The sequence below is a fragment of the Dromaius novaehollandiae genome, chromosome 4 (genome assembly GCF_036370855.1).
Source record: "Dromaius novaehollandiae isolate bDroNov1 chromosome 4, bDroNov1.hap1, whole genome shotgun sequence".
Lineage (NCBI taxonomy): Eukaryota > Metazoa > Chordata > Aves > Casuariiformes > Dromaiidae > Dromaius > Dromaius novaehollandiae.
The window spans coordinates 47774184-47789523 of record NC_088101.1 but is presented as its reverse complement, the minus strand read 5'-3'; the positions used below and the strand labels follow the sequence as shown (position 1 = coordinate 47789523).

General features: G+C 38.1%; 1 protein-coding gene across 3 annotated transcripts in view; it reads right to left on the bottom strand.

Moving 5' to 3' along the window:
* Positions 1–2609: 2609 nt before the first annotated feature.
* GALNT7 (polypeptide N-acetylgalactosaminyltransferase 7) overlaps positions 2610–15340 on the bottom strand; it is a 74702-nt gene continuing 61971 nt past the window's right edge. For all 3 annotated transcript variants that reach the window (XM_064510975.1, XM_064510974.1, XM_064510976.1), the window contains 5 exons: positions 13243–13365; positions 10961–11179; positions 9033–9131; positions 7492–7620; positions 2610–5013 (listed from right to left, as the gene is read on the bottom strand). In XM_064510975.1, the coding sequence (XP_064367045.1) occupies positions 4876–5013; positions 7492–7620; positions 9033–9131; positions 10961–11179; positions 13243–13365 (708 nt within the window). In that variant the 3' untranslated portion in view covers positions 2610–4875. The remainder of the gene's footprint in view (positions 5014–7491; positions 7621–9032; positions 9132–10960; positions 11180–13242; positions 13366–15340) is intronic.

Sequence of the window (15340 nt, the reverse complement as noted above, 5' to 3'; positions counted from 1 at the left end):
AGGACCTCTCAGATTCTCAGCTGGAGGTCTACTGTTGCCATCACACACATCTTAGGCATTAGAGTTTGGGGCTATTTAATATAGGCTAGCACTATGCTGCCTCTCCCACCTTTCTGCTCCTTTGAGCCTCTTTCTCATGAGACCACATTTCTCTTGCACAAGGAACAGTGCTAATTCCATGCCAAGTCGTTTCACTTGGGAGCCCACCTGAGGAAGCTCTGCTTTTGGACTCCATGGTTTCATTCGTGAGGCCTGCAGCACCTACCTAGCCTTAACCCTGCCTTACCTGCACTCCAGTTCGGAAGTGACATGGTTCTTGTCACTAAAGAAATCACATTTCTCTTCAGAGAAGTACTGTCTTGATAAGAAACAGAAGGGCTCTAACGAGCACGCATACCTGTTAATCTTGGGTGTTTGAATAGCTCTAAATCCCTCTTGCAGACTTTGATCCTTGTCATCTTAGTGTACCTGTTAACTGAAGGAACTGGCATTTTTCATCAGCCAGTTAAGATCCATCAGACCATGAGCTATGTCACTGCCTTGCCAAAGACAGTCTCTCTCCATCCACACTATTCTTCAGAAGGGCCACAGAACAGTGTGACATTGTGAAAAAGCTGAAGGCTCTGCAGACAGCTTAAAAACAAACAAACAAACAAACAAAAAAACAGGACCCACATTACACTGCAATCGAGAACACCTATTTAGCTTCTTGTCACGAAGATATGGACTACTGGAGTTTTGAAGATTAAAACCCAGAAGGTTACTAACCATTAACTGGGTTACTGAGATGTGTAATCCGCACAAACAGCTCCTCCTGCTCTCGCTGTGCTCCGCACCTCGGTTAACGAGCCCACGGGCCGTGGGAACCAAGTGCAGGGCAGCACGTTCTGGCGCACGCAGCTGCGGCAGCCGCGCGTGGGGGCACCCCAACCAGAGGCTCCCCCACACAACGCGGGGACAAAGTGGCTCCAGGCTCTAAGGGTCACTTACGGTTTATGCACTTCTCTTTTTTTTTAAAACCTACACAAGGCAAACTCACCTCGAGTTCTTGATAGCTTATCACTTTATCTATCTAGACTTTAAGGAGTCACTCCATACAAAGCCAAGCTACAGAATTTACCATTCCCAGACTATAGGACTTCAGAGGAGACCTGTAAGGTAAGTAAAGTCAACAGCCAAGGGACTGAAAACTGGCAACCAGTTCTGGCTTTCCCAGACAGTAAATATTAGCCTGGAAGATAACCACTGACACGGCGCAGGGATTACTTCCATAAATATAGTATTAGCTAACTTTTCAGAACAGAGCACGAAGTAATATTCCCTATCTTTTCATAGCAAAGAGAACTATACTGCTAATTTGTTTATCCTAATCTGTTTCTCTTCACCTATTACTATCAGTGGATCCAAGTTCACAAGCAGGGAACAAACAGTAAATGCTTTTACTAAAAACAGTTTGTGTTTAATGGTGTAAGTAACTTTTCTGCGTGTTCAGAAGTTTCCCTTCTTGTTATGCCTCTGTGGGTCTTGCACAATTCAACCTTCTTTAACCTAAAGGGAGAACCGTGCTTCATATGTTGCAAAACCTAACAAAGAACATCCTCCATGTTTTTATAGGCAACTTTTTTTTTTTCCCTGTATAAAGTCTCTCTTGTAGATCTGAGATGGGTACAAAATTCTTGCACCCTGCCATGGTGTAACAGAGATATTAGGCCTCTTAGTCTAGTTTCAAGAGCAGTAAGTTGATTCTGATTTTTGGCTTTAGGGGCTGCCATTTGGAGGAAGATGATATGTAAGCAGCAGAGAGTAGTAAAGGACTTTGACAGAAGGGAAAGAGAAGGAATTGATTATAGGATGCCACCAATGTTTACAGGGGTTTTGGTACCACTGGAAGTGTGCTGTTTGTACCCCTGGTGCCAGGAGCTTGCTAACAAAGAAAACTGTCTTCAGAGGAGTTGGTATAGAGACCTCCTCCCTACCAGATGCTGTTTCAGTGCATAAAAGGGTATTCCTTACATGAACTGACTGGCACTATAATCCCACTGATTTGCCAAAGGAGCCTTTTGAAATCTAAACAAAAGTGCATTGATAGACATGGCTGGAAAATAAGAATTTCATTCCTAACACTTTAAGTGTTGTAAGTTTCAGCATTTAGCTTTGTTCCTAGGTCAGAACTTGTGTCTTCCATAGCTCTGTTGAATTGCATAATCTTTTGCTAAGAAACCTTCCCAGGCAAAAAATGTTTGGGGAAACACGGATTTGTTTATGCAAACATATTGACTAAGGTAAACTATAAGTTAAAACACTACCAACTGTTCTTTGGTTCTATTTTAGAAATCATTGCCAGGTTCACTTCCTGTGAGCATACTAAATTTTATCCAATTAGCTCAGGGCAGGTAATACAGAATCCACATGTGTCCACATGGCACCTCTCAGGAGAAATCCTGTTTGTGGTGTCACTGAAAAAACCCTCAGCCCCCACAGGTATGATAAAAGATACCTAAATAAAAAGTAAAATAAAATATTTTAATGTCTGTAAGTATGTAACATTGAAGTTGTCTAAATTTAGAGATAAGGGCTTCCTATAAAAATCCATGTTTATTCTGTAAAAGTATAGTAAACCCAAAAATTCAAATATTTTATTTACTTCACCTAAAAAACAAGCAACCCATAAGTAAGATATACATAGGCTTCTCAGATTTATCCCTAATAAATTTTTTTAAAGATTTATACAATTTCTACAGAAACATACAGTGTATCAAAATCTGCATAAATCAAATTTATAAAATATGTAGAAATGCATAGTGATATTATCATCAACTTACAAAGCAAGAATATGGGAATTATTTTTTCCAAGCAGGCTATAGTAGGAAAACATCATTACAGCAACAGCTTCTTACGATCTCATGTTTTGTGAGGTTTTCAGTCTCACATACAGATTCATATTCACATACAGCATCAGCTTTTAATGAATTGCACAAAATATCCATTTAAAATGCACACCCGCACAATTTATGTGCCACCTTTCTCTTATGCATAGTAATATGATTAAATTAATCTACCCAACACACAAAAATGGAGTCAGTTTTCATACACACAAGGAATAAGTACTGACACACACCCTTATTTTCCTTTTTCCAGTTTCTCCCTCCTTTATTTTCTATTTTCCATACCTCTTCTTAAAGGATAGATGAGAAGTTTAAAGAAACTAGGAAAGATCCCAAATCAATATATCAGTGCAGACAGCCCTATAAAGATCAAACTCTGTCACCAGATACGATATATAACCCTTGTTAAAGTCAATGGAAGCTGCATGCAATGCTATTCTAGATTTCAGGGGAATATTCAGTCATATTTAATAGTGTGACACGTTATAGACATAACTCTTATTAAATCAGTACACACTGATATCATCAATATTTAACAGTCACAAAATCTTGAATAAGAAAGGGAGGATAAGTCATTTGTCTTCCACATCTGTTCATTCAGACTAAATATTTATACCATTACAGGAGTTCCCACTACAAACTGCCATTCAAAACGTTTTTAGCAACTGCTTCTTCACATTCTACTTTGTACATGATAGCACCAAGCCAAGCGGTTGTATTTTGCGTTCATAATCCTTCAGGAAAAGTTTTCAGTGGAAAAAAAAAAAGAAAAATTATTATGAACAGATGTGGTTTCAGGATTCCCTCTTATCAAGCCTAAATCTGGAATCCAAACTAGTTTACAGATGACCTTTTTAAGTATGCACATGTGTTAATGAGCTATGGGTTGTTTTTTTTTTTTCCAGTTAAAAGTTTCAATTCACCTCTAAGTGAATTCCATTTAAAATAACTCTACAAATGAAAAACTGGATTATTTCTAAGTTTTATATAATTGCACAGCTTTTTTTTTTTAATAGGTAAGGCATGATATACACAAGTAAGTTAGTGCTTATAAATTTTTAACTGGAATTGAGAGGGTGCTTGCTTTCATCAAAATGTACCATAGTGTTACACTTTACACTAAGCTCTTCCTTGCACTATATGAAAAGCATTTAGTTGCTTCAGCATTGTCAAATATACCAAATGCAAGGAATAGATCCTGGGGCAACATCCCCAATTTTGGATTCTAATGAAGTTGAAGCATCTGCAGCCAAGGGGCACATGAGAATTTCTGGGAGATCTCGCAGCACATTTTTCTGTAGTCTGTGCTTTGACTCACCAATAAGCAGTAAGTACAGTAGCCAAACTGGCAACAGAAATTTCTCTTCGGTAACACACTAATTACACGGGGTGGTACAGTTGATCCCTACCCATAGTCACAGCTCAAAAAAGATCCACTGTATAATTTCCAACAAATGCTGTTCTTGTAAAATAGAGAAATGAAAGAGGCACTAAATATGTTGAAATTCACCTTCCAAAAAAGCAGCATGACTGTGAGAGAAGGCCACCCTGGTTAATAACCTGTGGCAGTGCTTAGTAAGATGTAAAATTAAATAAAAATATACAACAGGTTGATAATCACCAAGTTCTATGAAAATCTGGTTACTCCAACCTTTTCAAGTGTGTGTAAAAAAACTGCCTTCATACCCCTGAGTGTAATCCCAAAGACGACGACAATGCTTTTAACTATGTTCCTATGAAACACAGCTAACAGCACATTAATTTACCAACATCTTAAAACAAAAAGATGTAAACATCTACAGAGTTTAAGGTAAAGCAGTTTTGTAAACATTAACTGCAGATGATAATGTTATTGTAATAATCACAGTTCATCTATGTCCTTCATCCAAGTCAGGAGGCTTGCAGCTTTACAGAGTAATAGTTGCAGCAGTTTTCAGGCTATTTTCAGTCCTGTACAAATTAATGTGTCAGTAGGTAGGTTTTTGTTTGTCTACACACTAAGAATGTTGTTCATTTCCCATTTTTGTGTTGCTTTACTGGAGTCACACTCTGAAATAAAGACTTGATGTAGGACCTCTGAACGATCCAAGCACTTCCCTGATGAAATATGAGTAAATCTGTGCAGATTCTGGAAAACAAAACCACCAGGAACATATATATATATTTTTTCTTCACAATTTTAATAATATAGCTACTTACTGTTGTAGAAACAGGTTTCAGGGTGCCTGTGGGAAGATCAGTTCTATACTCATTATATTACTTATTAAACCTAGATTTTCACATCCTTCATATTATGAAATGTTTGATTTATTTATTCACTTGAAATATCTCACATTTCTTTGTGGAAACACACTGCTACGAAAATAAGCAAAAGTCTAAAACGCTTCCAGCATTTTCATCCTATAACAAAAAAAGAAGAGTAAGTCTTGAGGACAATTCGGTGAGAACTGCCTTTATTGGGAAGATCTTCCTTTGGTTAGCTCTCACATAAAGTAACCGTAACAACATTACATTAACTGCACTGGGAAAAAACAGTAATTTTGCTTCATTTGGCTAGTAACAGGAAGAAGAAAAAAAAAAAAGAAAAAAGAAAAAACAGACCTGAGAGCAAGTCTGTCCTGCAGAAAACAAGAGATGGCCCGAGAACCTGCAGATGGATTGTGCCTAGCACATTCAGGCTGGGACTTGCAAGTTTGGCTCCTGCCACACATGCCCCTCACTGCAGCGCCTGCATCTCCCGCGTTTGCCGAGCAGCCTGCGACTTCTCCTCCATGGAGCCTCCCCATCTCCTCCACATGCACACGCACGTCCGAACTTTGGTTTGCCTCAAAACACACCCCCATCACGTGGCCCTGCATGTTTTGGAGCGCTAAACAGACCTCTGGCCAAAGGCAATAACCTGGTGAGAGCTGGCCACACTCTGCTGTCACTGAAGCCCTACCACTACACACCGTGCAGCAGAAGTGCAGATGTTATGCTCACCAAACTGGCACACCACTGCTTATTCCATAAACCACCAACCAACCGGATAAAAATCTCCTGGCAGCTTTCGTTTACACTAGGCCACAACATTTTTCAGCCGTTCATAAGCATTTCATTCCTTACACCCTTTCATTAGAAGAAACGGTTGTACCCTCTGCACTGCACTGTAGGGAGTGCCAAATTTCTATTTGCTTGGTTACAACACACCCTTGGTGGTCCTTTTGCACCCCTCCCTCCTTTTTTTTCTTTTTGGAAACCAATCACTGTTTTGTTCTACAGCCTAGGCTGTGCCTACTAGGTGTCCTTATAACTTGTGGTAATAAGCAAACAGTTACACAACATGGTACTACTGTGGAGGAAATGGATCTTGTTGCATAAAAGAAATGCGCAGAGAAGAGCCAAGCAACATGCTGCGACAAACTAGAAAGGCTGGAGAAATAACAAGTGCTATGTTATTCTGATATTAAAGGAAGAGTCAGCAGACACTGAAACACTGCTTATTGATTTTTAAATTTTGCATTTAAAGATTTTTTGCCTGTCCAAGCAGCACAAGAAAGCTGAGTGGAAACAACACTCTGCTGCTCGAGGTTTCACAGCTCTATGCAAGTACCACAGAAGGTCGCGTGCTTAAAGAGTTGCAAACGGATTTCCCCGCACTCAGCAATACCTGCATCCTTCAGAGAAACACAGCCCAGGTAACCAGCTAATCAACTAATAAATATCCAGTATCCTAGATGGACTGAAGGAAAAAATCCCCAATAGAGAGATTTTCTTAGACACAAGACCAAATTATATGCGGATGTATCCGAGGATAACATCACCCTTAGACTACCCTATTTTCTAGAGAGATTCAAAAATAGAGACATTAAGTCTGGCACTTTCTAAACAGACTAACAGCCTTACACGTGTATCAGCAAACATTCCAAGTCCTTATTAAAAATTCATAGATTTTGCAATAGCATTATAATGGCCCCACACCCATAATTCACAACAGAGCATGTTTGCTTAGAGAATGGTTAATGAACAGGAAAAAGAAATACTGAAGAAGGCAAAGACAACACAAAAAGGCAAATGACAAGTAAAGCCATGTTTTGCTATTCCTACATAAGGCTAAAACATCTTCTGTCTTTAAAAGACAGTAGCACTTCAATTTAGACACCCCAAAATTAGATACAGTATTGTTCCTAGCTGCTTTTAAGTTACCTTCTCACAGCACCCATTTTAGAGAACTTTCTTGCTATCAAGTGTACCAGCAGAGAGGTTCATGGCACAAAAAGCTTTTACAAGCTCTGTCGCCAGTAGTGCACAACCTCTTTGCTTCCTCTGAGACAAGTGCTAACTCCTCATATACCTGTGGCAGCACATGTAGTCTCACAAGATTTTCTTTAAAGATTTTTCCTACAGAATACAGGAAGCACCACCAAAAGCATCTTTCCCTAGGGGAAGTTTTTCCAGTAAGCAGGGATTTCCAAGAACGTGTCATTAATAATTTACTCTACTTCGTTCAGTTAACCTTGTCACAGATGTCTATTTTCAGATGCAAGTGGAATAATAACACTAAAAAAAAGGTGCAACAAAACAGGATGCAAATAAAAATTTGTTTCCAAATGTATCTGTTACATACCTTGAAGTATTGCCAATCCTTGTATTCGTTCAGATTACAGTGTGTAATCATAATTTTGGATCCATCTGGTCCTTTAGTTAAGCACTGATCATACTGCATGAGTTGATTAGCCTCATTGATTCGGAAAAGCTAACAGAAAGAAGATGACACCTTTTTAATAGTTGACTTCATAAAATAACTAAAATTTCAGATACACTGAAAACACCAAAGAAATTGCATCATTCAAAATATCCTCTGGTGTTATTACATGTAGCTTTAAGGAGGACTCCTTATTTTAGATAACATAGGGCATTCCATTCTTACTATCAGACACTCAGTTTTATGGATGACTTTCCATTTGAATTTAGAAGGCTAAGAAACTTTCCAAGTGAGACAAAAATGATTAAAATAGAGGGATCCCTTTTTGGGAGACTTCTAGAAGTGCTTGATTAAAAGTCTTGGTGTGGTTTGACAGCTAAATAACCCACTGCCTTTCTAAAGGTCTGCTAGCAAGTCTTTTGCCCTGGCCAGTATTTTCATCTGAAGACAGTAAAACTTTGATATTTTGATATTTTTGATATTTGATATATTTGATACTTTGTACATGGGGGAAATCAAATTAATACACACAAATACAAACAGGTTATCTTAGCTACTTCTTAGGAAATAATTGTCACAGGACTTTTTGAGATAACATATATAGAAAAGGTATTTTACTGGATGTTTGCTTAAAGTCAAAGATGCATTCCAAAGGCTATCCAATTAAGCATTAACTAAAGAGGATTTTTTTTTACAGCATCACTCCCTATGTGGTTTCAGGGCTGTCATGGCAAGACTTGCCTGCATGAGGACAATTTAATTATTACGTGTTTTTATTTTGGTTCAAGTCTACATCAGTGTAAGTAAGGACTTTAAATGCTGAACAGCTATCCAACTCAAAAAGGAGATGTAAATACAGAATAGCCTGTAGTAGTCTTGGTAGCGTGGACAGGTTTGTGAAGATTTATGTGAAACAGAATAGTAGATTGCAACCATCTATTAGTAATTAAGTTTTGCCAGTTCACAAAGACAAATTTGTATTCCACTTCTTATCTCCTGTGGTGGAAGGTGAGTTACTATACAACAGAATTTTATATATCCATTACAGCAAAACAACTTTGGGAAATAACTGAGTCAGAGTGAGTAAGGGGGCTATTTCCTGAAGGATTAACTATTAAGTGTGCATAAATGATGAATCATCAGTGATGCTAAGAGCTGCAGTCGTACTAAAGCAGTGATATGGTTGCTTTAAAACACAGCTCTTGCTTCCTCACATACCTACCTCTCTGGAAAAAAAAAGAAAAAAGATTGGGAATTCATTTCTTCAATTTTGTATAGTTTGTGTTTGAAAAGATATTTTCAGATCCCTATATTTTAGGAGTGTCAGTATGCTTAGGGAAAATCCCTAACTCCCTTTTTTGCAGTTGGCACATAAGTTTTTATGTACAACTTTAACACAGAAATGGCTTTGTTACCTTCCACTGCAAGCAATTCTCTTTCAAACTTTCCTCAAAGCTACTTACCTGATTTCCTCCCATTCTGTGACATGGTCCAAGTTCAACAAAGCCGCCATTGGTGTGCCCCATGCTATCAATACAGTAGGAAGTTTCAAAACCTCTAATCTGGAAAAAAAGGTTTTTCACTTTAAGTTGGTCTCTAGGAAAAATAAGTGCAAAGAAATTCAGAAATTTCCACTTATCATTCAAATCGGAAACATGTATCTGCCACACAGACATCTAGAACAAGACGGCATATGAAATTTAAATAAAGATGTTCACTTTTCTGAGAACAAGCACTACCCATACTAATTTGAGGGCTCTTATGAGTTAACGGGCACACTGATAAAGCTATAGAATTGCAAAGATCAGTTCCAAATTAATGTCACTTTCAAGTATTTTAATTTATTCAGTCTCCTATTAAAGTGTGTTCAGTCTCTCAGACCTTCATAAATGAGGCGAAGTAGGAGCTCTGTTAGGTTGTTCTCATCTTGTGGAAGATGTGAGGAGATAAACCTGACATAGAACCAGACCTAGAAGTCTATATAATATACAATATGGAAACTTCAACCTTATGTCACTCACAACCCACTTCCCCCAGCAGAGAGAAAATTTGATCATCAGTAAGAAGTTACAAACAGCAGTTACTGACGAAACTGCAAAAAGTTACAACCCACTGACCAGTTGCTCAGAAATACATTCTGAAACAGCAATTCACTGGAAAAAAAAATGAAGGGCAGGCACAAGGTAAGGATAAAGAATAAAAATCCTGCCAGAAAGAATGCCTCAACTGCTGATTATTCCATGTTCCCTTCATAATGATCAACAAAAAGACTTTATGACGCACGTAACATTCTTTCTAAACCTATCTTCCTTGCAGAAACCTCTTCTTCATGACTGTAGAAGGAAGTCTAGAAGACCAAGCTTAGATTAAGAGACCTGACTTTCAGACAGAGGGCTAGGGGAGATGAACCGCGTGCTTTCATACCTGGCAGTCAGAAATGCAGTTAGCGCAGTGTTACCGATATGTGGGGAAAAAAAAAAAACTCTCAGAGTACAATAACTGGCAGCGCATGAGGGGCTGAAGAAAACTTTAGAGAAGTCTCTGAACTTCACTCTTTCCTGTTGCTTCACCAGAGCCCCCAGATATGTTCACTGTTCTCAGGAATGATTTCCCATAACATGTCCACTATTATTTTCTTCTCTTCAGAAACTATCAGCTTAATGAAGAGAAATACATAACACACCTTTTGAACCCCTTAGGTGGATTTAACAGCAGGTCTAAGGCTGATGTGCTAACCTGATGCTTTGGTGCTAGTTTTAGATAAAAAATAAAGTGGCATTGATCATCTGGTCCCTCAGACACAAGACTATTTATATCCCCTTCCACCATGCTCATACTCTGTATCAGTAATTCCCCAGAGAAGTTAAAAAAGGCACTGATAGGAATATGCACAGATCTATACTTTCTAGTGCTCCTCTGAAGATACAAAAACTCCATCTGTATTTGATGATCTATTCCCTAAGTCTTCAAAGTAAAAGATTATCACCTATTAATCTTTGCGAGTATCCCTATGCACATAGGATTCTCACTTTTCAAAACAAACAAAGAAAACCCACCAAAAAACCCCCCCCACAATTTCAAAAAAAAGAGCTTCAGACACCACTGAAGAAAGGTACACAGATAAAACAATTCTTTAAGGAAATGTGGAGCTAATTAAAAAAAAACAACAAAAACAACAAACAACCACCCAACTCTTACAATACCATTTTTTGTTCTGTCTGAATTACTGGTTACAGCTCTACAGCTCTCTGCCTGCTATCATTTACCTTCATACAGCAGTAGTCAAGGAGCCTGTTTTCAGATCCCAAGCAAGTAACAAGTGCTTCCTTTTGAATTCCCAACTTTAAAAGCAACACCCCTAAAATAAATATAGGTTATATGCTTTACATACCTCTCCCCATTCCACATTTTTAGGTGGTAAGGGATAATGTGATGTTATGTCATATGCTATTTCTTCCATGAACCACTTAAAACTTTTGCAGTTGTGATCTTCACGGAATTTTTTCAGCTCAGATATATCTCCGTAGGGAAGCGCTTTTGTCTCTGGCCGACTGGCGTAAAAATAATCTTTATATTCATCCCACCACACTTCTACAACTCTGACATAGTTCTGTGAAGAACAACAACATTGTTGCTACCTCAAAGCGCACGCAACAGGTCAAATATAACAGCATGTTAATTCTACAAATACAAGGATTTTTCTTCTAAAAATGCTAATGTGAAATTATTTTGTACTGCTAATAATTTGTCATCTTCAGTAGATTATACAAGACACAGAAATACTATTGTCAGATGAGAGTCTAAAGACTAAGCCAGCAAAATAAATTGACTTAATGAGTGTATGAAGTATTTTTCCAAGTTTAGAGAATCTTTGGGAAAGAAAAAAAAGATTCTTCAGTTACAAGTGCAGTCATTGGCTACACAGCAGTACAATTTAGACAATTTAAGTACAATTTAGAGTTTGTATTCATCTTCTATAGTACTAACACAGTTAATGACACACGTTAGTCCACAAAGGGTGAAAAATTTGAGTCTTAAACCGGTCAACTAATGACACATCCAGGAGATTTTATCTCCTTAAATATATTAAGTAAAGTAGTTTATTGCTGCTTGAAGGAAGGAAAAAATGGGATCGCTTGTCTGGTCAAAAAGCCTCTCCATCACATCTTTCTACTGAGATTCTCTGACAGCCCTTGTCTCTACATTACCTGTACACATGCCAGATGCACATCTCGCTTTGTACAGCTCTTCCAGCATTAATGACATGGTGTTAAAACAAAGCCTTAACAGATCTGACTGATAGCACAAATTATTAATCCACTTCCAGCAAAAATTGAACAAAGCTGTAAGAAAAGTGCATCTACAATGTGAATAGGAGCGTGACTGAATAGGGCAAAAGCTATTCCTGGGTACTACCTTGTGCAGAGAAGCTCCTTAATATTTAGGAATATTCAACAGGTTTGTTCTCTGCAACAAGGAGATGACCAGATTCATTTAAGGCGTTTGGATATGCAGCAAATATCTTTGATCAGATTTTTTCAGAATAGTGAAATGGTTTTACAATTTCAGACAAGACAAATGGCTGTTGCTTGCCAGCACTGAAAAACTGAAGCGAACACTTACCTAACTTGCCTCCCATTGCTCTTTTCTCTGTCTATTTCCAGCTATGCATATCTTCCCCTCCCTTGCACTGGTCCTAGTGCTTGTTTGCTCAAAATGTAAATCAATTCACCTCACTAATATAATACAAATTTTTATTTTTCTATTTTTGGTGCCAGGTTAGTTTTCTGCCATAGTAGTGAGTTTGGCTAGGGCCATACTCTGTACCCACACCAGTCGTCATCATCACAGGTAACTTTTAGGAAGACAGCTCTAGGACTGGAATTCATAAAGAACGAGGTCTGTAGAAATGGGATTTACAACTGCCAAAACACTGCACTAGAGGAAGCTTAAACTAGACAATAGGCAACCTCAACAGGAAAGCTGTCTCCCTGGCTACGGGTAGAAACCTATACGAGAACGGAGTCCACAACCTGCAATTGGTTTTCTTGATTCAGTTTCTCTCTTCAGAAACGGACAGCCGGCTCACTCGAGGTGATGTCGTCTACGTTTAGTATCATAGCTTGAACAGTATTTCTCTACCTGCAAGGTGCCTGAGGAGTTACAAACCTTTACAACAAAGTACAGGGTACCCTATTTTCCAAAGTGCCCTTCACTGCTGCTTAATTAACTGAAACAAATGCAGCTATAAAGGTCCGAGAGACACTAGATTACAGCATTCACTCACTCAGGGAAATCTTGGGATCATGTCCTACCAAGGCGGATTTCAAACCCATGATCAACATCTTCCAGAAGTGTGTTGTAGTTAGGCACTTCAGATGGGCACAGTGCAGCAAAGACTTGTGGGATGAGAGAGTAAGTAAGAAGAAATATGATTTGTACCTCAAAGGTGGGGACAGGAAGCGGAGAAGGAAGAAGGTTTCCGGGAGTCTCTGCTCTTTATATTGCTGGGATTGGCACCAAGATATCCCTGCCATGTGGACGACCATCTTAGCTTTATACGCTAATTAGCCGTAGATGAAATGTTTATTAAAGCTGCTGACAATTTAATTAGTTAAATATAATCTGTTGTCTAAAAATCAAAACACCTTCAACGTTGCAGCAAAACAGTACCTTCAACGTAGGAGAGGAGCCAACGTACACAGGGGGTGGATTTCCTTGCCAGCCTTGGAGACGATAGATGTGTCCAACACGAGAACAAGGAACAAACAACAGTTTCCCGCCACACTGCCAGATCTACAAGTTCAAACAACGAAGCAGATATTAATACACATGCACAGGAGTTTAAGGACAAATACATAATAAATTATGAAAGTGGTGTTAACTACTCTTCTTATTACACTGTGTGATACACTGATGTCTTTTTACTTTAGACATAAACATGAACATAATTTGGGCCTGAAATGAAAGGCTGTATTCAGCGCATCTTCAACTATACCATGAGCTTACTTAACTAAAGTACTACTTTTTAAGAAAAGTTTGCAGTCTCCTTCCATTGCCATTTTAAAATGGCAGTAGCAAATGACTGCACAAAATCTGGATTTGGGCAGTTTGATAACTACAAGATTAATAATATTTTAATTAAAGCAACTCATATACCATCACAAAGATGGGTTTTAGTTAGACGCCTACCACACAGTAAGCTTTTCCTAACAAAGACTAGTAGGGGGCAATGGTATCTTTGGCAACTCAGTGCTCCACCTAAGTAGAAACAGATTAATGATAATAGTTAAAGGAGAACCCTATGAAAAATACTTTCAAATGCTATTTTGGGGCAGAGAATCAAAAGCTGCCCCAAATACTTTGACTGCCTTAACTGGGGATTTATTTGCTTCCTGAAGCAATCAGGTTAATAACATGAAATCAATTTACTCATCAGTACTATCTGCAAAATTGAAAACAAAAACAGGTGAGTAATATATTGCCATTCTGAAATGCCCTCTCTCCACACATCTTTGGATAACCAATCTATTCATGGGGAAAAGGTATCTTAAATTATCTGCAATTTAGTTGTTCATAGTTTTGATGAATTTGAAATGCAGTACCAAATCCAAATTCAAGATAGCTTTGGGAATGTTCCAAATTAGACTGAATTCCAAATTAGAAGTATATGATTTATCGTTATTAGGAAAGACGGCCAGAATATTTTACTTCCTTCATTTCAGGTATTTTATTATCATATTAATTTTCTTACACAGTTTCATCAAAATAAACTACCACAAAATTCTAATGTACAAAGCCATTATATTTGCAGTCCAGCAGCCAGTATGCAACACTGAGAGAAGTGTTATTTAGTTCTTTTGAAGACTGATTTTGATCTATGTTAAACCAATCTGGAGTATCTACACTATCAGCAATGAATACCTACTTGAGTCACAAACTGCTCTTTGCAACTTCAGTCATGATTTAAATTAAGCAAAATGGAGAATTAGAAGGATAGAGACCCTGTATATACAGCATCCTCAATAACTGCCTTCTTTACAAGAATTTACAGCTGAGGAAGTGCACTCAGATCTTCCCTCAAAATCATTAACAGCAAGGTTGGCTGGGGAGCTCTGAATGCGCTTTCAGTAAAATTCAGCTATGATTTCATAGATCACTGCTGAGGATATTAGATCAGAAATGCAGTCTCCAGTTTTGTTCGTTGATTGGGACAGATTCCCGCTGTCTGCCATTTGTATCCTTATGAATACTCAAGTCGCAAGAGGCTAATGCTTAGTATCTTGTATTTCCTGCTAACTGAAGACCATGCATATGTCTGGGATTGAAAATAAAATCTTCTGCAGTGATTATGTATCATGCAGTTGCAGTGTTTCAATTACACAGATCTTTCGTTTCGTAAAGAAATTCTCAGAATTTGGAAAAGTCTATGAGATCGCTTTTCACCCCTAAAACACCAGGGAGGAAGAAACTAGATACTTCATTGCATCTCTATATACCTTACATGTATCTATGCAAGAACCGCGTGCTTGTTTTTCTCTATAATCACCTTCATTAGAAACAACATTCTCCTATAAACACCGTAAGAGACCAAAATTTTTTTTAAAGTAAATAAAATGATTTTTCTCTCAAATTTTACAGTACAGTTTCAGATCAGATATTCAGATGCAAGCATAACCCCAAACCACTAAAAATCTAGGTTGCTCAGCATTCAGCTCCTACAGCCCTAGGTTAGCTCTCTGAACATTTCTGGCCCAAAGTCCACAAGGAA